Below are 27,840 nucleotides of genomic sequence, written 5' to 3' on the forward strand. Positions count from 1 at the left end.
ATCTATTCATCTTTGAGCATATCATGCTCGATACCATTACTTAGTAAGGAAATGGCTCGACTTGAGTCGCCATTGGGCACGACCAAAAATCGAAGCAGCTCGAATGGATCCGCTTTGTGTTTGCGCACCGACGTGAAATATACCTTGCCGACACCAAGGGGTCCTTGTACTTCGAAGCTCATATCGACTTTGCCCTTGAGTGGGTTGACAATGCCATCAATCCATGGATCACCAAACATACTGCGCTTGATTTTCACCGGATCGCCCAACATTTCAATTACTTCTGGTGCTGTGCGCACACGTTGTGACACCATACGAAGGACAGACGATCCAAGACGCTCCTTATTATTGAAGTAGCCAGAAAGCACGTACCACATCACTGCCAGCGACGCACCACCAAGGATATACATGGGCTTCTTGTTGGGCAATGGTGGAATGGGGTTCTTCACACGAGTCACATGTGGATCCCAGTGACCTGGCTGCGATGTCATACTTCGCTTTTGCTTCCATTGCAACATGTCCCATACCCGTGTACGACCAAATACACGCCTGACTCGATCCATCATCATCGCTCGCGCCAACAGGCCGAGGTCCTCGGTTGGGCCACACTCCACTTGCTTTGTCCCACACGGACTGCACGTGTCCATCCAATGCCACCGACAGTACGCCTCGGCTCTCGATAAATCTGCACTAGGTAATACTACTGTTTAATTGAAATTTTACACTAAATACAAAGCGTGGTTGTTGAGATGTGTCTGATCTATATATAGCTGAAATAGCATTCAGGTGCGGCCCGGAAATGAATCAGCCGGCGAAATGAAGGAAAAGTGAAAAAAAAAAGAAGAGTTTTCATGCCATTTACATGACAAAAAAGCCAGCCACGGCAGTCACGGCCAGGGCCACAACGGACATTAGAGGTTTGTTGATGTTGCTAGCATTGTCACCACCGTGTTTGTTGCTGGAGCTGGAGCTGGAATCCGAACCATTCTTGTTGGAACTGTCGTTGCTGTTACGCTTGTCGCTGCTGCCACCTGCACTCTTCGAGCCACCAGCATTTTCAGCCTGTTTCTTCCTCTGTTCAGCGCTCTTTGAAAGCGAAGCAATGCCATTGGCTGGCGATTTACCCGGCTTGCAGTTCGACGAGGCCGGCAAGGACTGGGCAGCAGATGGTGTCTTTTGGCCCTTTTTACCGTTCGTATACGTCTTGCGCTCACCATTCAGCGTCCAAAGACCGGTAGCGTACTGTTGGAATGACGACGTAGAGCCATTCTCGACAAAGATACCAGGTGGGTAGGCGGGATCAGCCTCACAGCTGTCAAAGGCATCAGGACTGTAGTCACCTGGCATGATCCAGTTGCAGCCCATTTCGTCCAGCGTATGTTCGCACTCAGTCTGAGGCTTGGCCTGATCAGAGCCAGCCGTGCAAACACGGAAGCACATGATATTGTGACCCACATAGTTCATCCATTCCTTGTAAAACACGTCCTTGCCTGTGATGTTCGACGAGACAACGCCACCGATGGGGTTGCCCTTACCAGTAGCACCGTGGGGGTCAAGTTCACCACCCGAGTCGCCGGCCTTGATACCAATCTTCGTGAAATCACCAAGAGCCATGATCTGAATGTAAAGATCCGTCTTAACGAAATGCACAGCAGTGAGCGTGCCGTCTGGGATAACGCGCGCATTATTACGGGGCTTGGTGCACCAGGCCACCGTACGTTCTTCTTGATCAGAGATGGGGGTATCCAAGTCAAGCGGACCAAACATGCAAAAGTCATCCAGGCTGTTGACAGTTGCCATGCGCGACACCGACGTCTGGTTCACAGGAGTGTCCAGCTTGGGAGTACCCTTGGCATCGTAATCGACCACGCCGTCGTAGTCTTGCGATGGGTTGCCGTAATTAAATGGAGGCGAGGAGCTCTTTGCTTTAGCAGCTGCCGATGAAACCGTCTGGCGACGCTGGTATACCATCCCTTTATCGGGGCGGTAAACCACGGCACTAGATGCAGAGACAAGCGCAAACACGCACAGTAGCGTGCGAACAGGGACTATCATATCGTTGTTGTCGGGGAACAAGTTCGTGACAAGAGTTATATTGAGAGCTCAGCCACTATGCCTCTACAGCCACTTGACGCGTGCATGTGTTGTTCCGGGCTGTGCTGAATGCCTGCATAGAATATCTACCTGGCATCAAATGATTGACGTGATTCGGTAGAGATGGACGAGCTGCAGATGCCAGTCATGTGTGATTATATTATACATCACGTGACACAACTATTCACTAATGTCTCCCACGTGCGCATGAACTATCTTCACCGCCCAGATTCGATTCAGTCATGGTCGTGCGATTGCGCCTGGCGCGGCACGGCACCCGAAACAACCCTTTTTATCACCTTGTGGCCATCCAAAATACCAAAGCGCGTGATGCAAGACCTATTGAAAAACTAGGAGAATATGATCCTGTGCCGCGACGTGTTCGTCCAGTGCAAATGCATCACATGCATGGAGAAGATCGACCAGGATTCAATGGTCAAATCATTTCACCTGGGATTCAGACTGATGTGCGCATGGAAAAGCGTATCGAGTGGAATGAAAATCGTATAAAGTACTGGCTTAATACGGGCGCGCAGCCTAGCAAGCCGGTAGCTCGGCTACTTGATAGGGCTGGTCTCATTCCTTTGGAGAAGCGTTCATTATACAAAGGTCTTTTCCATCCTCCTTCCCACTTGCCTGAAGGATCGATTGAAAGTGCGTCTAAGGAGTAAGCACCATCTTGCAAACATACGTATCTGGCATCTAGCCAAAATGTGTCCTATAGAGTATACCATTTGTCTTTCCAGGATGGGGTATATGCATCTATCCTATCTCCAAAAACGAGTATAGATCACCTTGTACGCAGCAGTGACTCGTGTTCACGCCTTCAGGAGGATCGCCCGTGCTTGCCACTTCTACGTCCACGACCGCCGCGTGAGCGTGGCGGATGTGATGCCTTGTTGCCTGATTCTGAAGGACCAGACATGCGTGGCGGGGCACTTGTAACGTTGGCCGCTAGTGGCATAGCGGCAGTCATGGCTTCAGGCGGCGGAAATGGAAAAGGCCAGTTCGGTACTGGAGGCGCGGACGGGGGGCCCCATACAGGCGGTGGTAAAGAAGGCACGGCTGGCAGTGCAGGAGTAGTTGTTGATGCAGGCGTTGATGCAGGCGTTGCAGTACTGGCACTTGCGCTGTTAAGTTGCCGCAAAAGATCTGCCAAGTTCGAGGGTAGCCCTGGAATGGAACTGCTTTTTGATGTTGAGGCCACATTGTCAAATACAAACGGTCGAATCGCGGAGCCTGTGGGAATGTCGCGAGGTTCATTCAAGGTTGAGGCGAAGGCACTCAGATAGTCATCGGGCGTAGGTTCTGCCGGGCTGTCGGGAATGGTGCTAGCATCAGAATATATTGTTTCTGGGACCGTTTGCTCGTACTCTTCTTGAGCAAATTTGACTTCGCTGTAAGCTGCAGGCTCAGGAAGCCTCGAAGCCTGAGTAAAGGCCGGAAAGAGGTCAAGCTTGTAGGGCGGGTAATAATCGATATATTCTTCCATATCCGCGTGAGCCAGCCGGAAAGCACCGCCTTCTTCCATGTCCAGTTGTCCAATACTGGCGACACTGCCGTGCTCGTCTTCATCGTAAATAGCAGGTTCGATGAGTTTGACGGCCACAAGGGTTTGGCCGTCGTGATCCTTCCAATGCACGGACTTTTTACGCTTTTTCTTGACGTCAGAGGTGGTAGTTTCTCCTGGCTGTGCAGAACGTGCGGGATCGGCGTCTGTCAGAGGGGGACTGGGCTGATGCTGATCAATGAGCGTCATAAAGCTGGCTAGATCTTTGTTGGCATTGGACTGAGCACCCGATAAGCGAGTTGGGGTATTCCGTGTGCTTGTCTCCGTCAACTGGGGTGATCCACGACGTTCCGTCTGTGTTCGCGTTCGTGCCATGCTGGAGCCAAGCAAACTCGACGTGGGACGCACACTGGTATGTGCGGGGACAGGTGTAGTGCTTCGGGCACGTTTGGCCGCTGCATCCGATGCGTCATTTGAGGTTGCCGGCCGCTTTGCATTTGAAGCAGGAGCTGGCGGCGTCTGTGCACGCGGTGCAGAGCTGATGGGGACCAGTGCACTCCATTTGTCTTTCACAGCATCAGCTAATTTGCGTGCATGCTCGTTGCGCAATCGCTTCTGTGCGCCTGTAATCAGCTTGCCTAGGCCTACATGGTCTTTCAAATGGTCCAATTCAATAGGGAGACGCAGAAGAAGTTCGAGAAGAGGTTCAACGACATTGGTGTACATTTCGCTCGTGTCCTGTACATCGGCCCTACGCGGTGGCGTAGCTTCCAAGAGCCATGTAGCCAGAATCTCTCGGCCATGGACAAGGTTTGTGAAGGATGCAAGGTACGCCGGCGTTCCAAACTGTATCATACGCTGGATGACACTCAGCCGATCATGTGGCGATGTTGGACGCAACACAAAGGTGGGATGTGAATTGTCGGACAACAGCGTCACTAAAGCGCTAGCGGCCTCCTTTGGACTCTTTTCAATCAAATTTGCAGTGATTAGGTGAGGCACTGTAGCAGAGATATCATGTGCTTCTCCAGGGAATACATTCGGTGCAGGCGCGGATGAGACCGGCGTGCGCGCACTGTGTGGTGTTAGCCCATCATTGCCAAAAGAATGCCAGGTGCAGAGGTATCTCGAGCTTTGACGCCTTATAGGCTGAGCTCGCAATAGAGTCCCAAGCACCTTTGAAGTACGTACTCATTAGGGCCAGACATGTCTAGCATGCATACACCCACGACCTGTCAGGTGTGCTCCGTCACAAAAATGCTTCCAAACGTGTGATCGTAGAATAAAAAGGCCCCTGGATATCTACAAGGGCACACGTGCTATGACAAGTGCAAAGAATAAGACCTTTTCCACGCCTGTGTCTACAGGGAAAAGCGTGTTAGGGACTCCCGAGCGTTGGTGCGTCGGATGATCGTGGCTTGCGAAAAGCAAGGCTCTGTTCTGACGCGCGAATCACACGCCGCGCCAACCGGAAACAATTCTGGGCCCGCCGCAGCACACTGGACTTACATTTGTAAGCAAATCTCGTAGCACCTAGGATCCTCGAAGCCTGCGGTGGCCGACGCTATCGTCCCCCTCTAGTCATAGTACAAACAGTTCTATACTCCAATGCATAAAACTCTCTGCCATCATCATAGCGCCGTGAGTCTTGGATGCATCTGCATGTCCTGCTCTGCTGGTCTGGGACGTGCCTTTACCTGCCTCCACTACATAGAAGGATATGCTGGCGCGTCACAGGTCTATGGCACTCGTACGCCGGGCCTCTACATGGCCGACAGCGATACCTATCAGATATCTATGTACTTCGCACGTACTGCCTCAACAGGATCAGAAACCTGAGCATCGCGTGCAATACAATTACGACGTATTCTCGTTGCATCCGGAGGAAGAACATTACTCACTGCCGCTTGTCACCGCGGAACAGCTCGCACGCTCCAAAACTCGCCCCCGCTCTATGCGTATGCTCACGCGTGACTTTATCTATGACAGTTTGTACAATCCACATTATGGCTACTTTAGTCGACAAGCCGTTCTGCTTCCCTTGTCAAAGCAGGCGAATCCAAACGACGTCTCTCTCACTTCCACCTTTGCATTTCATGATATGAAAGACGAGACCGAATTCATGCGAACAGTCCAGCTTCGATATATGAACTTTGATGAACAGTTTCGTCACGAATGTCAGGCGCGTGAAAAACGTATTCGTGGGAATGGGCCAACCTTACAGGAGCGCATAGATGCGCTCGTGCAAAACCAGAAACGCACCCCATGGGGTAGTGCAGAGCGTCTTGATATGGCACGAGAAATTGGTCGTCTACAGCGTGAGCAAAACCGCGAGCAAATTTCTGGTTCAGAAATCGACGCTATGGTGGCTGGACAGGTATGGCACACACCGACGCAACTTTTTAGTCCACATTATGGGCGCGCCTTGGCGAGATACCTGGTGGCGGAGTATAAACTTCATCTATTCCCATATCATGACCTGGTTCTATTTGAACTTGGCGGTGGTGCGGGTACTTTGGCGCGCGACATTTTGGACTATATCGAAGAGTGTGAACCGGATGTGTACGAACGCACACGATACCATATTGTTGAGATTAGCGCACGACTAGCATCTCAGCAGAAAGGACGCTTACTGCGACATGTGCGAAGTGGTCGCGTTGACGTGGTGCATCGTGACTTTTTGGCATGGGACCAGGATGTGGATGAGCCTTGTTTCGTGGTGGCACTTGAGGTCCTGGATAATCTTCCCCATGATGTCGTGCGTTACTCGACGGAAGATCTGCAGCCATACCAGGGACTTGTCTCCATTGATCACACAGGCGACTTTACAGAGCTTTGGGAGCCGGTCCAAGACCCGCTCATTCGCCGATACTTGAATCTGTTCCGGTCTGTGCGGCATCCCCTGCTTCCGCCTGGCGCACCATTCTATCTAGGCTGGATTCCCCGCTGGATGCGCCGCATGCTGCATACATACACACCTTTTTACCCCAATCTCACGCAGCCACATTATATTCCTACGGGTGCGCTCCAGTTCCTCGACGTGCTGAAAAAACATTTCCCGCTCCATCGACTTGTTCTCTCTGATTTTTCGTCACTTCCTGACCACATTGAGGGCATCAATGCTCCTGTTGTACAAACTCGGCACCAAGGTGTCATGATTCCAGTTACGACATATTGCGTGCTACAAGGATACTTTGATATCTTTTTCCCGACTGATTTTGAGCTGTTGAGGGATATGTACCTTCGCATGATGAGACTTGGAGATCAGGATACAGAGACAAGTTCTACGTCTGATGCGTACTTTACGCCAAAATACCCAGGAGATGCTTTACCAGATGGGTCCTTATCATCCTATGAGGATTACTCTCTGGCCCCGAGTCGATTGCTCGGCCTGTCCGATATTATTCCGCCTCCGCTTCTTCGGAATGAAAGCGACGCTCGGATCTTGACGCACGCTGATTTCTTGAATAGATACGCTGACCTACAGGGCACCGAGCTTCGTGATGGATCCAATCCCATGGTGTCCTGGTATGCCAATGCCTGTTGGCTCCTTACATAGCAATCAAAATGACGGTCCCACTCATATTCCCACGTGGCTTTCACTCCTCGTCGCTGCTCCCCCGTATCGCTCCCTTCCTACCACACGTTGCACGACATGTTGATACCATATCAGGAGCGTCCATCCACTGCAGGACGAGTCACTGTTGCGGTTGGAATCGGTGCGTTGAACTTGTTTCTCACACATGCAGGCCTTTTTCTCCATTCCGCCTACTCGGCTTATGAAGGTACGCTCTGCTCGGTCGGAGCATGGGTCGACTAACGTCAGTTCTTTCGCAGGGCAAGAGCATCGATCTGTCAACCACAACTACTGTCTTTGAAAGTATTGTTCCTCTAGATGTATGTTGTACACTCACGCAGCTTACGGTCAGATAAAGCTCGAGACACTCATTGCCTTCTTTGTGCTTGTTTTGGGATGTGCTTTGACTACACCCAAGTTGCGCCAGATCAGCTGGACATCTCGCATGCGTGACTCGTACGTTTTTGCTTTCATGCTGACATGCACAGGGAAATTGATGTCGCGGATGCTAGACCCAACTTTGCGAATGTATATCACCGCGGTTCATGGCTGTTTGCCCCGCGCGATAAGCTCTGACATAGGTGCTTCTGTACATGTCGAAAAAGAGCTGGTTTAGATTGACATCCCATGCGCCTACGAAAACAACTAGGAACATGCACATCACCGCAGGTCGACATAGTCAAGCTTCCGTCGGACACCTGGCATAGAGAAAGTACATTCCCTACCTTACCGTTTAGAAGCACTTCCTGTGCACAATGGAGGGGCCAGCTTCGTCGTACTCTTGCTTCGAGATCCACATCTGCTGGAACGTCGACAGCGAGGCAAGAATCGAACCACCAATCCAGACCGAATACTTGCGCTCCGGTGGGGCCACAATCTTGACCTTCATGCTGCTAGGAGCAAGAGCCGTGATCTCCTTCTGCATACGGTCCGAAATGCCTGGGTACATTGTCGAACCACCCGACATGACAATGTTACCGTACAGATCCTTACGGATATCCAAGTCACACTTCATGATCGAGTTGTACGTGGTTTCGTGCACACCAGCAGCTTCAAGACCCAGGAACGAAGGCTGGAACAGAGCCTCAGGGCAACGGAAACGCTCATTGCCGATGGTGATCACTTGACCGTCAGGCAGCTCGTAGCTCTTTTCGAGAGCCGAGCTCTGAGCAGCAGTGAGCAACTCTTGCTCAAAGTCAAGAGCCACGTAGCACAGCTTCTCTTTAATGTCACGCACAATCTCACGCTCAGCAGATGTGGTGAAAGGGTAACCGCGCTCCATGAGGATCTTGACAAGATGCTCTGTGAGGTCTCGACCTGCCAGGTCGAGACGCAGAATAGCGTGAGGCATAGAGTAACCTTCGTAAATGGGAACAGTGTGGGTCACACCGTCACCCGAGTCCAGAACAATACCGGTGGTACGACCCGAGGCGTACAGCGACAGCACGGCCTGAATAGCCACGTAAAAGGCTGGGGCATTGAACGTCTCGAACATGATCTGCGTCATCTTCTCACGGTTGGCCTTGGGGTTCAGAGGGGCCTCAGTGAGAAGGACAGGGTGCTCTTCGGGAGCCACACGGAGCTCGTTGTAGAACGTGTGGTGCCAGATCTTCTCCATGTCGTCCCAGTTGGTAACGATACCGTGCTCAATGGGGTACTTGAGCGTGAGGATACCGCGCTTCGACTGTGCCTCATCACCCACATACGAGTCCTATCTTGTTAGCCACGTATACGCAGAATACACAAATACCAACCTTTTGACCCATACCCACCATCACACCAGTGTGGCGTGGACGGCCGACGATCGAACTGCAAGATGTTAGCGAGCTGGAGGGCATGTAGCTGAACGTACGGGAACACAGCGCGGGGTGCATCGTCACCGGCAAAACCGGCCTTACACATACCCGAACCATTGTCAATGACAAGCTGTTCAGGTTAGTCTCGCACGGTACGGCAATGTACGTACAGCAGCCACCTCGTCTAGAAATCACAAATAGCCCACAAAAAGGAACACATGTTAATATGACATCTTCCACCACAATCGCGCTACCAGTAATACATACCTTCCATCTTGATGGTAGTTCTACAAGTGCTTGCAACGCAATTCAAATAATCGGGATCGCTGGCAATTGACTAGCCAACAACGTGTTTGTGAGTTGGAGGCCAATCAGACAGGCGTGGCTCATGTGGCCCGGGCCCCGGGCGTGCGTGCCTCGCGTGCGTCTGCCGGCCTCAAGTTCGGGCCGTCACAGCCACTGCGTTCTAATAGGCCCTGATTTTTGTTGGTACACGGACCTAAGGGGTTACGTAGTGTCCAGATTCGGCCGAATCTCTGTATGCTGAGCTGGCATGTGCAAAGCTTACATAGCATCTGCACTGTAGGATCACCTGCAGGCACTCTGGGCGCAAGTGACATGGTGTAAAAGGGGATCATACTTGTACATTAGGGACAACATAAGGTGAAGCTATAGCGTGTTCCTGACTTAAGCATCCTTCTTCTTTTTCTTCTTCTCTTCTTTTTCGGCCTTTTTAGCCGCCTTTTTAGCCGCCTTCTCTACGTCCTCAGACTTGCTCTTCTTATCCTTCTTTTTCTTCTTCTTGTCCACCTTGGAGGATGTCTTTAGAGTCTTCTTCTTATCCGCCGAGTCTTCCTCCTCGTCTGCTTCCACATCTTCCTTATCATCCTCTTCAGCATCCACATCCATCAGATCGCCAGCTGCCTCTTCAATAGCAGCAATAGCCTTGCGCATAGCATCACTGTTCTTGGTCGTCGGCTTACCCGTTTCGTAGAAAGCCAAGCGCTCTTCCACCTGCATATGCAAAACCTCACCAAACTTGGTGGAGGGCGCCTCGGAGAAGCAGTCGATACGGCATGCAATGCTGATTTTGTTGGCAAGAAAACGGGACATGCGACCCTTATTCTTGGGCGCAGCACGCGAGATAGCTGATGCATGGTAGATCAAACCGTATTTGGGCGTGTTGCCTTTCGTCTTAAGGGCACGGAACAATGCCTTTTCGGCTCCGAGAATCTGCACCGTTGAGGCAGGGTACTTGGCCAGGTTGGTGAGAGAGCCCGCGTGTGAGATGAGACGCGCGCCAACGACTTCACCAAGAAGGGCAGAGAGGTTAGGTGCCACAAGATGCATCTTTTCAACGAGATAGGCGTGCATGCTCTTGCGATAGTCAGCCAGATGCACGACCCGGTCTGCAAAGTTTTCAATGTTGATCATGTCCAATTCACCGACTTCTGTGCCCATACTAGCGCGGGCCGCATCCAAAACGTTGTGAGCAGCTGTCTCATCACCTTCGAGAATATCGGTGAGGTCCTCTAGATTATCTTCGCTCAGGTGTTCCTTGGCCTTGATGTAGCGAGCCAATCGAGCATAAGTGATATTGTCAGGCACAATGCGCACCAGTTCAGGGAAGTGCCAGCCGTACCATTCGCGCACTCGCATCGCAAATGTATTCACATCCTTGTCAAGCGTATCAAGCAGAGCAATAGCCTGAATAATCATATTGTCGCTGCGGTTGACATTAAACTTGACTTTGGACCGGGAAAACGAGTGACCCAATCCGAGCTGAGCGCGAGCCAGGTCGCCATCCGCCATACCTTTAAGAAGCTTTTCCGCATGAAGACGCACACCACGAATAAGCTCCTGCGATGTCTCGCCCGTGTCACATGGAATGCCAAGCTCGCCCACAATGGATGAGGCAAGGTTGCGATCGCACACACCCAGCTCGATGCCCTTGACCTTTTTCCCTTCAGGGCGCAGGTTTTGCGTTAGTAATGTCTTGAGATGCTCGTTAGCGACGCCTTCCGAAATATCAAGGGCCCCTTGGAGAGCATCTGGTGCACTCTTGAAAGGGCTAAAGCTCAAAAGCTTCACCATCTTGCCGAACGACGGAAGATCGTCCATGGCCTCTTGAACCTGCTTGGTTTGTGACCCAATACTTTCTACCTGCTCGACCTTGAACAGCGCAAGGCCGACGGCGCTCTCAAAAAGCACATGCGTCGGTGTGCCCGGCATGCTTCACGATAGAGAGTCGGAAAAAAATGGCTCGGCCATCCACTCTGTGCCGTGTCACGCCCCAGGGCCAGTAGGGGCTTTGCAATTTTTTCGTGTGCTTGGTTCGTGCACGTGACATCGGCCGATGTCCAGGCTGCCCCTCGCCCCCTGGTGTGGGTGTGCGTGGGCAGGGCTGACTGATCGGTGGACCAGCGCCGTGCGACGCGTCAGAGCAACTTCGTCCTTCTGTCGTCACCGAGTACCATGTCGCGCAGTAGTTATGATCGACACCTGACGATCTTTTCGCCTGAAGGCCGTCTCTATCAGGTGGAGTATGCATTCAAAGCCATTAGTGGTGCTGGTATCACAGCTGTCGCTGTGCGTGGCAGAGACACCGTGGTCGTGGCGACTCAAAAGAAGTTACCTGACAAGCTGATCGATGCCTCGACGGTGACACACATTTTCATGATTACGCCCCAAATCGGCTGCGTTGTGACGGGAAGAACGCCTGATGCGCGGGCGCAAGTGCAGCGCGCGCGCTCGGAAGCGGCTGAGTTTCAGTACAAGTACGGATACCCCATCACGCCCGATTTGCTTGCCAAGCGCCTCGCTAATATCAATCAGGTGTATACGCAAAAGGCGGCGATGCGGCCGCTTGGCATTGCTATGATTTTGATTGGTCTGGATGATGAGCAGGGTCAGGAACCGCAAATTTTCAAGCTTGACCCGGCGGGCCATTACGTGGGATACCGTGCTACGGCGAGTGGGACGAAGCAAACTGAGGCGATCAGCTTTCTCGAAAAGCAGTTCAAGCGCGTGCCAACAGCTATGGCACCGGATGCGGCGCTGGCGGAGGCAGAGAACATGGTCCGTGAGCTGTCTCGTGAGGACGTACTGGACATGGCCGTCAACACGCTCCATACCGTGCTGGCACAGGAGCTCAAGCCCAGTGAAGTGGAGATTGGTATCGTGGGTGGCCCTGCTGTGCGCGACCCATCGGCTGACCCACGCGAGGCTGAGGCACAGCGTCGGTTCCGGACGCTGGGCGAAGCGGATATAGTGCAGATTCTCGAGCGCCTCGCCGAGAGGGATTAGCTCCGTAGCATTACTCTGTACTATCGACCTTGGCCTTTTTGGCCTCACGGCGCGTTGCTTTGTCACCGTGTCGCTTCTTGGGCCGAGGCTCCTCGTTGCGTTGCTTGCGCTCACGAGCCAACGCCTCGAGCCGTGCCCGCATGGGGTTGACGGGCGCTTCTGTTTCTTGATCTGAGGCTTCCTGCATCGGCTCAGCCGCAGGTGCATCGGATGCCAGGGGGGGATCATCGTCCTGGTCGTCGTTCGAGGGTGGCGCTTCTTCTTCGTCCTCGTCGCTGCTTTCTTCAAAGAGCTGTTCATCGTCGCGCGCCACGAACGTATCAGGCTCCTCATCCGACGCAGCAGGCGCGGTCTTCTTCTTCCGCGGTGCTGAGGCACGTGGCTTGCGTGGCTCGGGCGACGGTTCACGATCGTACTCAATCTGGCTTGCTTCTTCGCGCGCACGACGACGCGATTCGGCGATGGCCTCGGCACGGCGGCGATGCTCCTCTTCTTTCTCACGACGCAGCTGTGTGAGATGCGCCTCACGTTCGCGCTGCTTTTCGTCGAGACGAGCCAGCTTTTCACGCTGCGCGTCTTCGTGGGCCACGGCTTCCTGGAGCTGCGGCTCTGCCTGCTTGAGCAAGGACATGTCGGCATACTTGGCACGCTGCTCGACCACTTCGTCGGTGATGTATAGGAGCTGCTGATGCTTCGCAGCGTCCATAAGCACGCCCTCCAAGAGTGGCTGCGCCTGCCGCACCCATTCGATCGCCATGCGAAGATGAGCGGACGTGCGCTGCTCCATCGGTTCGTCATAGAGCATTTGGAGGGCCTTGTGGGCCATAACAGCGCGGTTGTATTGCAGCTGCTTCCATTCGATACCGGCGGTGCTGGACACATGAGCCATATCCGCACTGGAGCCCCCACAGCGTTCGAGAAGCACTTGGGCGGCCGTGTCGAGCTGCGACATGGCCACGTCGATGTGGGACATCGCGTGCTCATGCATACCCAACGCATAAAGCGCGCGCGCCGAGTACTGCAGCACCGCCGGATCGCGTCCACAGTCGTAGCGCGTAAGCGCCAATTCGTACACATGTGCGGCACGGTCCCAGGCACCACATAGCATGAATGCGTGGCCTTGGCAGACATATACACTGGCATCGTCGCGCACATCGCGCAGTTTGCCAAACAGCGCCGTGGCGTCTTCGGCGGCCGCCTTGCGGCGTGCCTCGAGCGTATCGGGCGCGACGTTGGGATCTCCCAATGCATCGTCGGCCACAAGAATGGCTAGGCCTTGGGCAGCAAACACGTTTTGAGGGTTGGCGGCCAAAGCCTTGTCGAACAGATCAGCGGCACGCAACATGCACTTGGCTCGCTCGGCGCGCTGATTCGGGCCGGGTGCAGCGTGAATGCCCAGCTGATAGTAGGCCCAGCCCAGTGCGCCGAGTGAGTAGGCGTCGTGCCGAGCTTCCTCCGTTGCTCGCTTGGCGATGCTCGCGCTGCCAAACACAGCCTTGCCGGCATCGGGGCCCAAAAACAGCTGTGCAGCCGAGTCCTTCAGGGCCTGCCAAGCCGCGTGTCGGTTGGCCGGGTACGTGCCTGCCAAGAAGCGCATGTACTCAGCGCGCACGCTCAGGTCGCTAGGATCACTTGACAGGGCCTCTTTGAAGCGGGCATTCGCCACATCCCGGGCCGAGCGCATCACGCCGCCGTCTTGGACCTCGGTTTCCTGCGGCACTTGCGCGGCCAGCACAGCTACGCGAATACGTGCAGCCACATACTCTGGATGCGCCGCCAACAGGGCCAGGTACGCGTCGCGTGCCTGCGTCTGCTCACCGAGCGATTCGAGGGCGCGGCCGATATTGTAGTTGGCCATCACCTTGATAGCCTGTGCCTCGTCATTCTCGCCGGGCGCCTGAAGCGCGCGCTGCAGATGTGATAGCGCGCGACGCAGTGCATGAGCATCCGATTCGTGAGCCAGCAGGGCGCCCATATTCAGCTCGAGCGCATACGCCAAAGGCGCCGATGGATCGACGAGCTGGCGCGCCTCTTCGTACTGCTCCACGGCACGTTCACGAGCACTGGGTGCCCACAAAAATGCGAGGCGAGCACGCACGCGTGGATCGTCGGCCATGCGCACAATGGCACGCAGCGTGAGTTCGGACAGGCGCTCCGAGGCCAGCGCTCCGCCCTCGCCCGTCGACGTAGGCGACAAGAGCGACTGAGCCTCGGCTGCGGTACGCACGACGCGATCAAGTAGGGTACACGCACGGTGGCGGTCCATTTGAGGATCGTGAGAGGCTGCCAACAATAGACCGGCCATCAGGGCCAGATCGGTCGCGTAAGCCGTGGATCCACTGGGCCGAGTGAGGACAGCATCGAGGGTGCGGACAGCGCCGACCGTATCGCCCGTTGATGCCTGCAGTTGCGCGAGGCCAAGCGTAGCGAGACCCTGGCCATGTGCTAAAGCATGCCGATGCACATCCGTCGACGAACGCGCCAGCATTTCGAGCACTTGTGTGTAATACCGCTGGGCCGTCACACGGGCTGTATGGTCTGTCGCATGTTCTGGCAGATGCGACGTCAAGTGTAGCGCATGCGCATACTGCAGCCATGCATGCGTGACAATGGAGCGGGCGTCGGCGTATTGTACAGCGTGCTCGCCCAGCTTGACGGCTCGCTCCAAGGTCGTGGACAGCGTGTCGCGAGACGTGGATGCACCACGTGGTGTAGTCATATCGTAGGCGGCTGGCCACAAGTCCGCCATGCCATGCAATGCCTGGGACGCCACATGTGAGGCGAGCACCACGGCGGTGATGGCACACGTCTTGTCGCGCTGCCATGCCTGCTGGATGTGCTGGAGACCGTCAGCATAAGCAGCACGTCGTGCCTCCTCCTCAGACCGTTGTGAATGAGCGCCGTACACTCCGGCAGGCAAAGCTCCAGGGTACTTGGCAGCATTCATGAGCGAGAGGCCTAGGAGCACATGTGGTGCAGAGGCGTCGGAGCGATACGCCGTCGCGCGACGCCAAGCACGCCGGGCCGCATCATAGTGCCCCAGTGACCAGAGACACAAACCGATACCCACGCGGGGATCGGCACCGTGCCATGCCAGCGCCGGGTCTTGGTGCTTGTCCGCTGACTGGTCCATGCGGATGGTCACACGCAGTGCCTGCTGATAGGTGTGCAATGCCGAGACAAATTGGCGCGTGCGCAGCTGCACACATGCGCGGCCCATCAACGCCACAGGATGGTAGGGCGCACGCGACAAAAGTGCGTCAAACTGCTTGGATGCCAAGGCCGTGTCGCCCGACATGAGCGCAGTGATGGCACGGACCTGCACCAGCAGTGCGTGATGCGCATTCGACGTCTGTGCATGCTGTAGAGACTCTTGCACCTGGCGGAAATAGTGCTGCTTGGTCCTGCGCTCGCCAAGCTGCTGGTATCGCGCCTCGGAGAGCACCTGCTTGGGCGCCGCACGTGCCTCGGAAAGCAAAAAAGCCGCCTGCAGCGCAAAGAGGGGCGCACAGTCATGCGGCCGATGTACGGGCATGACGGCGCAGCCTCTCTGTACGATGAGCTCGGCTTCATCCCGCCGCCCCGCATTCCAGCACCTCGATGCCAACGCCGTCCAGAAGAACGCGGGTGGCTTTTCCTCCACGAGCATATCCATCACCACGTCAATCTCATCGGCCGCCGGCAACGGATCCAGATCAATCGTGATCGACTCATTCGTCGCAAGCACTAGCTCTAGGCTTTTGGGAAGATGCATCACGCCGTGTACGCCGCCGTGTGCGTCGACGACGTCCCTGGCGTGTCGCTCGAGGCACGTCGCCCAGGTCTCATGGTCACGTGATACAATGGGCGCGCTCGTGTGCTGGCCGGCGGTGGTCGAGGCAGCGTCGGCCGTTCGCCGGCTTTTTCGTGCCTGTCATCGGCGGTATTGGCCGTGTGGGATGAGCAGCGAGGACACGGTGTCCGTCACTGTGGGCGTCCTCGCCCTGCAGGGTGCATTCCACGAGCACATTTCCCGCTTTTCCTCGTTAAATGCGTCCGCCAAGGGATTCCATGTGCGTCCTATCACCGTTCGTCGTCCGGATCAGTTGGCTCAGTGCCACGCCCTTGTCATCCCAGGTGGAGAGTCGACAGCGATCGCTCTCGGCCTGCGCAATGCTGGACTCACTGAGCCTGTGCGGGACTGGATACGCCAAGGACGCCCTGTGTGGGGCACGTGCGCCGGTATGATTTTGCTCGCTTCGATCGCGACAGGCGGTAAGCGTGGTGGTCAAGAGCTGCTAGGTGGTATGGATGTACAAGTGGGACGCAATGGATTCGGATCACAGGTGTACTCCTTCGAGTGCGACTTGCTGTGCCCAGCCATCGGTGACAAGCTGTTCCCCGGCGTCTTCATCCGAGCTCCTATCGTCGAACGCTTGCTAAAGGATGCCGCTGTGGATGATGCGCTGCATGTACCCCAGGGCGTGATGGTGTCTTATTGCACTCCTGACATGCGTGGATCAAACCCCCACCCCGTCGAACCGATTGCCTGGCTCCCAGCCTCTGAGCCTCACGATGCCTCCGACTCAAAAAATGCCGCCTCTCACGTGGTGGCACTTCGCCAAGGCCATCTCTTTGCTACCAGTTTCCACCCTGAACTCACGACAGACACACGTCTGCATAGCTATTTTGTGCGCGAGATTGTGATCCCATCGCGGTCGTAGTGTCATCATACCCTTGGGCGTTGCCACAAATGGCCTCGTCACCCACACTCACATGCCACGGCGCACCTCGCGAGACATGGCGCGCAAATAGTTCCACCACGCGCCCACCTTGCGGCCGTAGCACACTGCATACGTTTGGCTTGCAGCTGTGACCCAGTGGCACACTCAATAGCAGGTGGTGCCGCGACACGGGCGCTTCGTCCTGCCGAGATCCAATCAGCAAGACCTCATAGGGACGCCGGAACGACCAGTCCCCCACTGGAATCAGCAGCTGAGGCGCTTGGCCGTTGGGCGCCGTCAATTTGAGCCATGCCCATGTCGCATGGTGGCGCAGTCCGAGACCTGGAAACCACTTGGAGCGAACAAAATCTTGAACTTTGGGATGATTCGTCACCCATACAGCTACTAGCGTATGCTGTTGCAGCAGAGCTTCCATCCACGGTCTCAAAAGCCACAAATCGTATATGTCATCCATCGTGCGGTAACGACGCACGCTCTGACGTCCCTGCCATGCACGTTGAGCACTTCGATTGGGCCACGGTGGGTCGAGGAGGATCAAATCCACACCACCATTCGTTTGGGCGAACCTCAAGAGTCGAGGAGGCGGCGGCTCAGATAGCAGATTGGTCAAGATAAAGCCGCTGCAAGGAGGAAGTGCAAACAACCATATTCGCTTCCGCCATTCCCACCGCACTATGCACTCTTTGTCATGCGCATTCATGATGAATTTGTGGGCCAGGCTCGTGCCGCTAGATACGCACTCTTGCAGCGCCTGTCCACTTGTGAGCGGATCCACCATAATCTGGATAGATGCAAGGTAGTCATGCCTTGACAGCGCATAGGTATGCAAGTGCGCTAAAGCATCATGTAACAAAGTGGCATTCGCATAAATATCATGCGATCTTGGGGTGCGCTTCGCGCGCTGGCTTCGCGCTTCGAAAGGCGTGCTCCTTGGCTCCTTATCTACATAAACAGGGTGCACACGGCCTTCTCCAGCGTTTATAAGCGTAAGAGGCACTTGGTGCACTTCACCCAGCGACCGGGGCATACATGGACAATGTGGGAGGCGTAGATGTGTGGAGGAGCCTACTAGGCTGCGCTGGCGGCAAACCAAGGGGACGCGTCATCGCCGCCTGGCTTTTCCAACGTTGACGAAAAAGCGCGTGGACTGTTCCGCATGTCCGCTCCTATCTTTGCGCAAGAGGTAGGTACCTGTGCACTTACATGACAGGCTACGCAGGAGCGAGCTGAAAATGCGCGCCTGTCGTCTTTTGTAGGCGCCTTGGCTTTAGGCGACTTGGTGAAGAGCACCCTGGGCCCCAAAGGAATGAACAAGATTCTGCAGTCCGTGGGCTCGACGGACATTGTCGTGACGAACGATGGAGCCACCATTCTCAAGTCCATCTACCTCGACAACCCCGCCGCCAAGATTCTCGTCAATATTTCCAAGGTGCAAGATGACGAAGTGGGCGATGGCACGACGTCTGTGTGCGTCCTAGCCGCAGAGCTACTGCGCGAAGCCGAGCGGCTGGTGCAATCGCACATTCATCCACAGGTAGTTGTGGACGGATTTCGCATCGCTAGCGAGGCTGCTCTTCGAGCTCTTGTGAGTGCTGCTCAAGATCACAGTGCCGATAAAGACGCTTTCCGGAACGATTTGCTCAACATCGCAAGAACGACACTGTCATCAAAAGTTCTGTCGCAGGATAAGGACTATTTTGCCAACCTGGCTGTTGACGCAGTTCTGCGTTTGAACGGCTCGACAAACCTGGAGAATATTCAAATCATCAAAAAGCTCGGAGGCAAACTGACCGATAGCTATCTTGACGAAGGATTTATCCTCGATAAAAAGATTGCACCTGATTCCATCAAACGCCTGGAAAATGCCAAAATTTTGATTGCCAACACATCCATGGACACCGACAAGATCAAAGTATTTGGTGCGCGTGTGCGTGTCGAAGGCACGAGCAAGCTCGCTGAAATTGAGCGAGCCGAGCGCGAGAAGATGAAAGCCAAAGTGGAACGTATCAAGGCGCATGGCATTACGTGCTTTGTCAATCGACAGCTTATCTACAACTATCCCGAGAGTCTTTTAACATCTGCTGGCATTATGAGCATTGAACATGCCGACTTTGAGGGTGTGGAACGCTTGGCCTTGGTGACTGGCGGTGAAATCGCCAGCACGTTCGACCGCCCAGATTTGGTGCGTCTTGGCGAATGTGCTTTGATTGAAGAGGTCATGATTGGTGAGGACAAGCTGATCAAGTTTTCGGGTGTCAAGGCGGGCGAAGCTTGTACTATCGTTCTGCGCGGTGCCACGTCGCAAATGATTGATGAAGCTGAACGTTCATTGCACGACGCTCTGAGTGTGCTGAGTCAAACGGTGAAGGAGACACGCGTCACGTTGGGTGGTGGCTGCGCAGAGATGATTATGAGCAATGCGGTGGACGAAGAAGCGCGGCGAACAGCCGGTAAAAAGGCTTTGGCTGTCGAAGCCTTTGCCATCGCACTGCGTCAGCTTCCAACAATTTTGGCCGACAATGCCGGTTTGGACTCTGCTGATTTAGTGGCCAAGCTGCGTGCGGCACACCATGATGGCCACTGTGACCAAGGTCTTGATCTGGATCAAGGCACTTTGGCTTCGATGGCCGACCTCGGTGTGACAGAGAGCTACAAACTTAAGCGCCAGGTGATCATTTCAGCGAGTGAAGCAGCAGAGATGATTCTGCGTGTCGACGACATCCTACGAGCCACGCCACGTAAGCGCGAGGCGCACTAGGTCCATAGTGGCATGGCGGGGTTGACTGCTACAGGTACCTATGCAGCTGGAAAAACTTCGAGAGGTGTATCATGTAGCCATTCACACGGACACACACATTATACAGTGACATGGCCCTTACCCTTGTAGCCCTCGCTGGAAACACCGTACATAGGGTTCAGGTTGTTCTCCTTGGCACGGGCCGTCATCTGTTCCTGGTACTCACGCGTCATAGTCTTAGGGGGTGCACGAGCTGAATGGTCAGTGAGTTTGTATACGTACCAATGGAGCGGATAGAGAAGAAGATGGCAAGACCAAGGGACACACCCAGAACGGTGCCAAGGAACACCTTCATGCCAGTGCCAGGCGGCGACAAGTTCTTACGCGGGCCGTGTTCGCCGTAGGCCACGTAGTAAGCGCCACGCATTTCGTCCCGCGTCAGCTCCTTCCAGTTCTTGCGCTGGACCTCTTCGAGCTGCTTGTAGACCGAGTACTGCTCTTCACGAGACAGCTTAGGCCAGGCGGCCTCAATGTGTGGGAGAACCTTGGGCAGTTCGAGAGCGTTCGGGCCCTGAATGAGGTTCTGAGCATCACGAATCGAAGCCGGAGTCCAGCGCTCGCTCTTAGTGAGAATAGAGCGAGACGATGCTGGCAAGGTGCGGGGGATCATTCGAGGCAGAGCGGCACGAACACTTCCAAGCATGGTTCAGAAACGTTTTGGTTAGACAAGGAAATTCAAGCCTGGAGCCGTTGGTCCACCACTTACCGAGGCTGCGTCTGCCTCTTTTGCAGTCAGCGCCAATAACGGAACCAAACGGGACCGTCTGATTCGCAACCCATGCTTGCGTCGGCCGAACCTCCATGGGCTTCGTCGCGATCTCGACCAACCAGCACGTGGTGCTGCGCGACTACATTAGGTGGAGGGAAGCTTGGATCATGGTCGCCGCCGGCAGCGCATGCGAAGGGCCATGTGTGGTTGAATGCGTCTATGACAGCTAAAGCTTCCTAATTCTTCACTGCATCAAAGGCCTGCTCAAAGTCGGCCTTGATGTCATCTATATGCTCGCAACCGACGGACACACGGATCTGGTCTTTCGAGATGCCAGACATCTCTTGCTCCTCGTCCGTCAGCTGCTGGTGCGTCGTCGAGGCGGGATGAATAATGAGTGTCTTCAAGTCGCCCACATTAGCTAAGTTCGATGCAAGCTTGAGAGAGTCCACAAACGTGCTGGCCTGCTCTTTTGTGCCTTTAAGACCAAAAGAGAGCACACCGCCGAAACCGCGCTGCAAGTACTTTTTCGCTGTCTGGTGTGAAGGGTGCGACTCGAGGCCGGGGTACTGAACCCAAGCGACCTGATCGTGCTTATCGAGCCATTGCGCGAGGGCGAGTGTATTCTCACAGTGGCGCTCGGCACGCAGCGAGAGTGTTTCGACGCCCTGGAGTAACAGGAAGCTGGCGAACGGGTTCATGCATGCACCGAGGTCACGCAATAGGACTGTGCGCACGTATGCAATAAAGGCCATGTTGCCAAAGGCATCGGAGAATCGCAGGCCGTGGTAGCCTTCAGATGGCTCCGTGAACTGGGGAAAACGGGTGCTCTTGACCCAGTCAAAGCGGCCCGAATCGATCACGACACCGGCGATCGTCGTGCCGTGACCACCGATCCACTTGGTTGCGGAATGCACAACGATATCAACGCCGTGTTCAATGGGGCGCACAAGGTATCCGCCCATACCGAATGTGTTGTCGACAACAACGGGTACGCCATGCTTGTGTGCCATGACAGCAATACGTTCGAGATCTGGCACAGTGTACTTGGCATTTGAGATGGACTCGAGGAAGACGGCTTTGGTGTGGCTGTCGATGGCTTCCTCGAATTTCTCGGGCGTGGGCTTCGATACAAATTTGGTATGCACGCCAAACTTGGGGAAGAGTACCTTGAGCTGGTTGTACGTACCGCCGTACAAGGACGAGGACGATACGATGTTGTCGCCATTACTTGCGAGGGAAAGAAGCGCCAGAGCCTGCGCTGACTGACCTGACGACGCGGCCACTGCCCCGGCCCCGCCCTCTAAAGCCGCCATGCGCTGCTCAAACACATCCACACTGGGATTGCCGATGCGCGAGTAGATATTGCCTGCAGCGCGCAGACCAAACAGATCAGCACCATGTGCCGAGTTGTCGAACACGTACGAACTGACATGTGAGCAGGAAGGACGTACGTCGTGGCATAAATCGGTGGCGCACGGGCCTTGGTGGTAGGGTCGGGCACTTGGCCGGCATGCAGCTGGATGTGTGAGCAGCATCGCTACCTACTTGAAGCGTTTCAAAGCGAGTCATGATGGTAGGAAGAAATGTTGCGCCTCGGGTGCTCCCATACCGCTTCTATATGCTACGTCCTCACAGAGAGTCATAAGCACGACATGTATCGTGATCCTTGCGTGCCCTCTTCGGCCGAAGTGGTCACATTCCCTTAGGCATAGATCCATGTTCCGCACTGTTCGGCCCAAGTCGCATCAGCTCCGAGGTTCGTGGCGTGCTCGTTCGGATGCACCAGAACGCCGATGCCGGGACCGCCCACTTGGGTTTCGTAGGTCAAAAAGTCCTGCTCACGCATAGCAAGCACGAGTTCCTCGATGGCTGCGTCGGACATGCTGTCTTTGAGTAGCGTGATAGCACAGCCACCACCACCCGCCCCCGTCAGCTTCGCGCGCAGATGGCGCTCGGCACACAGCCTACGCACGATCTCAAGAGCGGCATGACCGACCTGCAACTGCACGAGCTGGAGGTGGTTGAGGTCCATGAGCAGACTCAGACTCGATATGAGGTCCGTGCGACTCAGTGAGCTATCACCAAGCAGGCGCTTCGCTTCGGCGCTCAGGTGCTGAATCATGGTAAAGGCTGCGTCAACGCGAGTAGGATCTTGCTGCTTCTGTTGGCTCACACGCGCCACAAGTTCCTTGGTGCTGCGTACGACACGCGTGTCTGTAATGAGCAGACGGACAGCGTCAAAGCTGATACGCTCTAGCCGATTTTCGCTCAGGTCGTTGGTCGACAGGGCTCGCGTGAATGCGACAGCACCACCAAGAGTCGCCACTGTGTTGTCCACGCCCGATGGCTCGCCGTGAATGACTTTTTCGGCCATATAGGCCCAGGCGTTGATCAGCGCTGTGTGTGCAGGAGGCATGGGCTCGTGCAGATCTGGCAAGGGCAGATGCTCGTGCGAGTACAGGAGAAGCGCTGCCAAGCATGTAGACACCGCCGCACTGCTGCCGAGACCTGCGCTGATGGGCAACGCGGAGCGGAGCTCAAACGATTGCCCAAGCCCTTGATCCTGCGCCAAGTGCATGTAAAGGTATAGAAACGCCAACGACGCAGCGTGTCGGCGGTCGTCAGGTGGGTATGAGCTGCTGACGATGGTCGAGAGCGCTTCGAGCAGCTTAGCATTGAATGTAGTGTGATCGTTGTCATTCTGACACAAGACCCATGGCAACACTGCGGGGTCCCACTGCTGATCCAGGCCAATGTCAGGCATACGAAGCGCCAATTGGACCATGGGCATGCTGGATACGCGCGCATAGCAGCGAAGAGCTGTAGCAGCGGCGATAGCCGTGACGCCATGCACGACGGCATGCTCGCCAAAGAGGATGACTTTGCCGGGTGCACTGACCGTGAGACTCGTGGGGCGCGTCGGCGCCTCGGGCTGCTTCGCGCGCAGCTGACGACGGGCAAGTTCCATCTCGTCTTCGACAGGCACGCGTACAAACGTGCCTTGTTCTGACGCAACGATGGCTCCCGCCGACAAGAGTGCCTGCTGCAAGTCGGCAATCAGATCGTTGGGATCCTCGATGCCCAGACACAGCCGGATCAGGTTCTCAGGCAAACCGCGCGCCGCACGCACTTTGGGATCGATGCTGGCGTGCGACATTTGGCATGGCATGCTGATGAGGCTGTTGACGCACCCAAAGCTCACACTCACGCCCCACAGCTTCGTGGCAGCCACCACCTTTTCTGACATGGACGTACATCCCGTCTCAAAGCTCAGGACACCGCCTGCGCCACGTGCCTGGCGCATGTGAACAGCGTGTCCCGGGAAGGCACGCAGACCCGGATACCGGACCTTGAAGCCAAGTCGCTCGAGGTAGGTGGCCACTTGCATCGCTGACGTTTGCTGACGGTCCATACGCAAAGCGAGGGTCTTGACACCACGCAACAGAAGAAAGCAGTCGTGCGGCGAGAGCGCATTTCCCACCGACTTGATAGTGAAGAACATGCTCTCCGCGAGGTCGTCGCGGTTACATGAAATCACGCCGGCCATGATGTCGTGGTGACCACTCAGGTACTTGGTGGCGGAGTGGTACACAATGTCTACGCCAAACTCGAGCGGGCGCATAAGGTATGGCGACAGCATCGTATTGTCGACCACAACCAGCGCCTCGGGGATGTACTTGCGAACTAGACGCGTGCATCCGGCAAGGTCAGCGATCTTGATCATGGGATTGGTCGGCGATTCAAGCAGCACGAGCGCTACCCGCGCACCTTCTCCTGCGGCGTGCGCTTTGGCGCGCTGTTGCAGCGCTTGCTCAACAGCCACGAGGTCCGTCGTGTCGATGTTGTCGACCTCGATATGCATTTGCTTCTTGAGCAACTCCAACAGCCGGTTGGAGCCACCGTACAGATCGTCGCCGGCAATCACGCATTCACCAGGGCGTACAAGGCGCATGATGACATCGAGACACGCCATACCGCACGATACCGCATACGCGTACTTGGATCCCTCCAGCTTCGCCAGGTGTGTTTCCAGCACCGACCGGGATGGATTCGAGACGCGCGTATAGTCAAACTCGGCGCCTGGCAGCCCTTTAAACGTGGCCGTCAAATACACGGGCGTAGAAGAAGCACCATATTGATCGACGTGTGCTGGATCGTACGCCGTCACGCACTGCGTAGAAAACGCATAGTCCTTTGCTTCCGGCACCATGGTCGCAAGCCAAGGAGCACCCGAACCAACGGCTTGGCACACCTCCACTACCTACATGGGTCTGACACGTGAGGCTAACGCACTTGGCGGAAGCCACGGAAGCCCACACCCACACATGTCAGCATCACCGAGCCGTCCTCCATGGCTCGAATCTTGAATGTGACGCCCAAGGCATCGCGTATATCTCGTAGAGACTGGACGGCCTGGGGGGTTAAAGCGCCCATCCGGCACCGCGCCACGTCCCCTGGGCCTACAGCCATGAGAGTCAGAACCAGAGGCTGGTGCATGGGATCGATGCATCCGCCCGTCTCGATACAGGACAAAAGCGCACGTGCTGCCAGCAGCCCGACGTCTTCGGGCGTCTGGCCCGGTGAGGAGGTCGCCTCTGCCGCATGCAGCGCGCCTGTCGTGGACGTGGCGACAAGTGACATGGCAAAGCCAGGCGACTTGCCTGACTCGTCGCCTCGATATACGTCGGAAAATAAATACAAGTCTGGAATATAGCGGTTGAGGACACTGCGTGCGGCATCGATCATCCGGTTGCTCATCTGCGGGCTCACACGCACAGAGCTCGCAATACCACGAATCTTTCGGATCCGCCCCGGCTCGACGAATTCGAGTGGCCGCAGCGTGGCAATGAGAGGCGCACGGAAAAAGATTTCACCACCGCCCAGCGGTGCGGCGCCACGCTTGACGATACGCATCTCCAGCGCTGATGCAAGCATAGACACAGAGTCCAGCGGCATAAATAGGGTGAGGTGCGGCAAAGTGACTGTTCGTATGGTATCGGCACCTACATCGCCCTGGCCACTGGTGATGCCACGCAGAGTCAACGATACTTCCTGCTTCGCAAAGGGTGCTAACAGCACTATCCACTCCAAAAAGTAGCCGATGCCGCGCGATAGGGGGCAGTCATGTACGATGTTCCCGCCATAGATAATGCCCGGCTGGAAGTAGATGGATGTACCGGTATAATTGATCTCGACGGCACTGCCGTTGGTGATCTTTTCTAGCAGTCGTAAAAACGAGGCCTCGAAATCCCGCAGACCAGGCTCCTCGTCATCAGGTCGAATCTTGTCAATTCGTACCGGCCTTCCAGCTAGTGTGGCCAGCACGAGTCGCTGCCGTAGATATGCATGCCCGCTGAAACGCAGCACGCGATTTGGCTCTGCCGACATGAGCAAGAAAAAAAAGCGGATGGAGGAGAGCCTCGTGGCTCTGTTATCATGTTCGCCGTGTGATTGGCTCAAGGCTTGGGACCCCCGTCCCCAGCACCAAGACGCCAAGGTGTGGCCAAGGACTATGACTGCGCTGGGAAGTGTGCGTGGCATCTTTGTGGCAGAGTTTCATGTCCGCACGGGCAACGCCATTGTATTCAGAGATCCGCCTGACCTTGCTACAGATGGCCTTGAATGGAAAGTGCTACCAAGTGGCGCCCACGCCGTCCAGCGAGATGTGATTTACTTTGCGTATGATGAGGAGCATATGGGTGTCGCATCGTATTATGCACGCAAACTCACGAAGGAGGAAGGCGCAGCTGAACAGCGAGGAGCTCGTTGTGTGAGTGTGGGTCTTATCGTGCGGTGTGCGCAAGATCCCAGTAGCCAGCTCCGCCACCTGTTGCCACACTTGCCGGACTTGACTCGCCTGGCCATGGAGGTGGCTCATGGTGCAGAGCCTCCCACTGTCGCGCTGTACAAGCAAAAATATACCCCGGATGGTGCCTTGCCTACGCCCTCGATGCTCGAGCGGCTAGCGTACGATCCAGCCACATATATGTTGTCGACGCACCGGTTCTTGGGGCCCTTGGTGGTACCGCTGCTCAAGCTCATGCTGCTCCCACGGCGCCTGCTGCTGTATGCTCCAGCACCTGTAGAGCGTGCTGCGATGGTGGCCTTTAATCTCGCGGAGCTTGTGCATGCTGCCTTTGCGTATGCGATGGATGCGCCCGGGCAGGTGATGATATACGGCATGCTTACATTGCATGACCTTGATGCGTGGAAGCGCGTCGCCTCTTCGGCATCTTCCTGGATTGCATGGACGTCGGACAGGATCTTGCTGGACAAGATGGATACGTACGATGTGTGCCTAGACTTGTCGGCCCTCTCCGTTTCACACGCCGCCGACGCGCCTGCGCCGGCCCAGCCCCTTGCTCGCTTTGTGGAAAATGCGGCGCTCCGTCCTTCGAATTTGACGTGGAGCAGTCGCGATCTCAGCCTGTTTCTCGAGTTGGCTGAGCAGGAGCGGCGGTACGAGCTGTTGCTGGTGGACGAGGGCCGACCGACCTTTGATGCATGGCGCAGTGCAGAAAATCTGCCCACCACCTGTGCCTTACACATGCCACCAGGTGTGTCGTGGCGCTACATGCAGCAGGACGCCAGAGGACTGCTGCTGGGATACATGGTCGTGTGGATCGCCAGCCTCCGGTTCTGGCTGACAGAGTGGTGGCTCATTCGTTCGCAGCTTCATATTGCGTTGCCATTATCGCTTGTGGCTCCGCAGGTGGCGCATCGCGAGAGTCCTATGAGTGAGAGCTTCGCTGATGTGCCACGCGAGGAAGACGCGTCGATCGACTCGGTGCCTGCCTCGGTCGGCGCCACGACGGCGATCCAGCCGACGGATCGTATGGCTACGTCACTCGACTCGATGGATCCGCTCGTGGCTGCATACGGTCTTTCTCTCCGTGCCAAGCCCTCCGGAGCATCGCGGCTGAGCACACCTTCGCTCTCCTCTCCTCAGCCTAGTATGCACACGTTACCGGCAGAACGCACCATCATCCCTGCCCACCCACGCTTTGATCCAGAAGATATACCGCACCTCCCGCTCGAAAGCATGGCTGGTATGTATGTGTTCACACTATGGAGCAGCTACCTTCGCGCGCGTTATATCCAGGCATCGGCGCTTCTCCATGCGCGTGTGGCTTCCCTGCCGCATGTGGATGAATCATCGGCACTCTTAGCGCCACGCACAGTGCTCATCACAAGCGCCATGTTCCGTCAGCTAGGCCTGCATGCATCGAGTTCGGTGGACCGCTCCCTCCTCCAGCACTGGCTGGAGCCTTTTGGCGGCACGCTCCAAGTCACCTGGACGTGGTGGTTTTGGTAGGAAAATAGG

At 55.7% G+C, this 27,840-nt stretch overlaps 18 protein-coding genes across 18 annotated transcripts; 7 read left to right on the forward strand and 11 right to left on the reverse strand.

Moving 5' to 3' along the window:
- Positions 1-2: 2 nt before the first annotated feature.
- Positions 3-518, reverse strand: MRET_1512 (cytochrome c oxidase assembly factor 1; the record flags this gene model as incomplete). The annotated part of the gene is made up of 1 exon (XM_027628139.1): positions 3-518. One exon carries the CDS (start codon positions 516-518, stop codon positions 3-5), a length of 516 nt encoding a protein of 171 aa, XP_027483657.1.
- A 340-nt stretch (positions 519-858) lies between these two features.
- On the reverse strand, positions 859-2,055 carry MRET_1513 (mannoprotein MP88; the record flags this gene model as incomplete). The annotated part of the gene is made up of 1 exon (XM_027628140.1): positions 859-2,055. One exon carries the CDS (start codon positions 2,053-2,055, stop codon positions 859-861), a length of 1,197 nt encoding a protein of 398 aa, XP_027483658.1.
- Positions 2,056-2,336: 281 nt separating this feature from the next.
- Positions 2,337-2,765, forward strand: MRET_1514 (small subunit ribosomal protein S16; the record flags this gene model as incomplete). The annotated part of the gene is made up of 1 exon (XM_027628141.1): positions 2,337-2,765. The coding sequence occupies one exon, from the start codon at positions 2,337-2,339 to the stop codon at positions 2,763-2,765; it is 429 nt and encodes a 142-aa protein (XP_027483659.1).
- Positions 2,766-2,920: 155 nt separating this feature from the next.
- MRET_1515 (AHNAK nucleoprotein) lies at positions 2,921-4,821 on the reverse strand (the record flags this gene model as incomplete). Its single annotated transcript, XM_027628142.1, has 2 exons — positions 2,921-4,679; positions 4,796-4,821. The coding sequence occupies 2 exons, from the start codon at positions 4,819-4,821 to the stop codon at positions 2,921-2,923; spliced, it is 1,785 nt and encodes a 594-aa protein (XP_027483660.1).
- A 503-nt stretch (positions 4,822-5,324) lies between these two features.
- MRET_1516 (uncharacterized protein) lies at positions 5,325-7,163 on the forward strand (the record flags this gene model as incomplete). Its single annotated transcript, XM_027628143.1, has 1 exon — positions 5,325-7,163. One exon carries the CDS (start codon positions 5,325-5,327, stop codon positions 7,161-7,163), a length of 1,839 nt encoding a protein of 612 aa, XP_027483661.1.
- Positions 7,164-7,259: 96 nt separating this feature from the next.
- MRET_1517 (membrane magnesium transporter) lies at positions 7,260-7,757 on the forward strand (the record flags this gene model as incomplete). The annotated part of the gene is made up of 5 exons (XM_027628144.1): positions 7,260-7,323; positions 7,354-7,389; positions 7,431-7,501; positions 7,534-7,637; positions 7,670-7,757. The coding sequence occupies 5 exons, from the start codon at positions 7,260-7,262 to the stop codon at positions 7,755-7,757; spliced, it is 363 nt and encodes a 120-aa protein (XP_027483662.1).
- Positions 7,758-7,914: 157 nt separating this feature from the next.
- MRET_1518 (actin beta/gamma 1) lies at positions 7,915-9,251 on the reverse strand (the record flags this gene model as incomplete). Its single annotated transcript, XM_027628145.1, has 5 exons — positions 7,915-8,892; positions 8,936-8,990; positions 9,034-9,107; positions 9,148-9,161; positions 9,245-9,251. The coding sequence occupies 5 exons, from the start codon at positions 9,249-9,251 to the stop codon at positions 7,915-7,917; spliced, it is 1,128 nt and encodes a 375-aa protein (XP_027483652.1).
- Positions 9,252-9,664: 413 nt separating this feature from the next.
- Positions 9,665-11,209, reverse strand: MRET_1519 (nucleolar protein 56; the record flags this gene model as incomplete). Its single annotated transcript, XM_027628146.1, has 1 exon — positions 9,665-11,209. One exon carries the CDS (start codon positions 11,207-11,209, stop codon positions 9,665-9,667), a length of 1,545 nt encoding a protein of 514 aa, XP_027483653.1.
- A 243-nt stretch (positions 11,210-11,452) lies between these two features.
- On the forward strand, positions 11,453-12,283 carry MRET_1520 (20S proteasome subunit alpha 1; the record flags this gene model as incomplete). The annotated part of the gene is made up of 1 exon (XM_027628147.1): positions 11,453-12,283. One exon carries the CDS (start codon positions 11,453-11,455, stop codon positions 12,281-12,283), a length of 831 nt encoding a protein of 276 aa, XP_027483932.1.
- Positions 12,284-12,293: 10 nt separating this feature from the next.
- Positions 12,294-16,037, reverse strand: MRET_1521 (RNA polymerase-associated protein CTR9; the record flags this gene model as incomplete). Its single annotated transcript, XM_027628148.1, has 1 exon — positions 12,294-16,037. The coding sequence occupies one exon, from the start codon at positions 16,035-16,037 to the stop codon at positions 12,294-12,296; it is 3,744 nt and encodes a 1,247-aa protein (XP_027483931.1).
- Positions 16,038-16,221: 184 nt separating this feature from the next.
- Positions 16,222-16,986, forward strand: MRET_1522 (5'-phosphate synthase pdxT subunit; the record flags this gene model as incomplete). The annotated part of the gene is made up of 1 exon (XM_027628149.1): positions 16,222-16,986. One exon carries the CDS (start codon positions 16,222-16,224, stop codon positions 16,984-16,986), a length of 765 nt encoding a protein of 254 aa, XP_027483934.1.
- On the reverse strand, positions 16,922-18,034 carry MRET_1523 (MT-A70 family protein; the record flags this gene model as incomplete). The annotated part of the gene is made up of 1 exon (XM_027628150.1): positions 16,922-18,034. The coding sequence occupies one exon, from the start codon at positions 18,032-18,034 to the stop codon at positions 16,922-16,924; it is 1,113 nt and encodes a 370-aa protein (XP_027483933.1).
- A 129-nt stretch (positions 18,035-18,163) lies between these two features.
- On the forward strand, positions 18,164-19,765 carry MRET_1524 (T-complex protein 1 subunit beta; the record flags this gene model as incomplete). The annotated part of the gene is made up of 2 exons (XM_027628151.1): positions 18,164-18,190; positions 18,218-19,765. 2 exons carry the CDS (start codon positions 18,164-18,166, stop codon positions 19,763-19,765), a joined length of 1,575 nt encoding a protein of 524 aa, XP_027483936.1.
- Positions 19,766-19,863: 98 nt separating this feature from the next.
- MRET_1525 (cytochrome c oxidase subunit 4) lies at positions 19,864-20,447 on the reverse strand (the record flags this gene model as incomplete). Its single annotated transcript, XM_027628152.1, has 2 exons — positions 19,864-19,997; positions 20,027-20,447. The coding sequence occupies 2 exons, from the start codon at positions 20,445-20,447 to the stop codon at positions 19,864-19,866; spliced, it is 555 nt and encodes a 184-aa protein (XP_027483935.1).
- Positions 20,448-20,749: 302 nt separating this feature from the next.
- Positions 20,750-22,085, reverse strand: MRET_1526 (O-acetylhomoserine/O-acetylserine sulfhydrylase; the record flags this gene model as incomplete). Its single annotated transcript, XM_027628153.1, has 3 exons — positions 20,750-21,941; positions 21,968-22,032; positions 22,062-22,085. The coding sequence occupies 3 exons, from the start codon at positions 22,083-22,085 to the stop codon at positions 20,750-20,752; spliced, it is 1,281 nt and encodes a 426-aa protein (XP_027483938.1).
- A 133-nt stretch (positions 22,086-22,218) lies between these two features.
- Positions 22,219-24,726, reverse strand: MRET_1527 (cystathionine beta-lyase; the record flags this gene model as incomplete). Its single annotated transcript, XM_027628154.1, has 1 exon — positions 22,219-24,726. One exon carries the CDS (start codon positions 24,724-24,726, stop codon positions 22,219-22,221), a length of 2,508 nt encoding a protein of 835 aa, XP_027483937.1.
- Positions 24,727-24,800: 74 nt separating this feature from the next.
- On the reverse strand, positions 24,801-25,904 carry MRET_1528 (RNA 3'-terminal phosphate cyclase-like protein; the record flags this gene model as incomplete). Its single annotated transcript, XM_027628155.1, has 1 exon — positions 24,801-25,904. One exon carries the CDS (start codon positions 25,902-25,904, stop codon positions 24,801-24,803), a length of 1,104 nt encoding a protein of 367 aa, XP_027483508.1.
- A 124-nt stretch (positions 25,905-26,028) lies between these two features.
- MRET_1529 (uncharacterized protein) lies at positions 26,029-27,831 on the forward strand (the record flags this gene model as incomplete). The annotated part of the gene is made up of 1 exon (XM_027628156.1): positions 26,029-27,831. One exon carries the CDS (start codon positions 26,029-26,031, stop codon positions 27,829-27,831), a length of 1,803 nt encoding a protein of 600 aa, XP_027483507.1.
- Between the last annotated feature and the right edge of the window lie 9 nt (positions 27,832-27,840).

The sequence above is a fragment of the Malassezia restricta genome, chromosome II (assembly GCF_003290485.1).
Source record: "Malassezia restricta chromosome II, complete sequence".
Taxonomy (NCBI): domain Eukaryota; kingdom Fungi; phylum Basidiomycota; class Malasseziomycetes; order Malasseziales; family Malasseziaceae; genus Malassezia; species Malassezia restricta.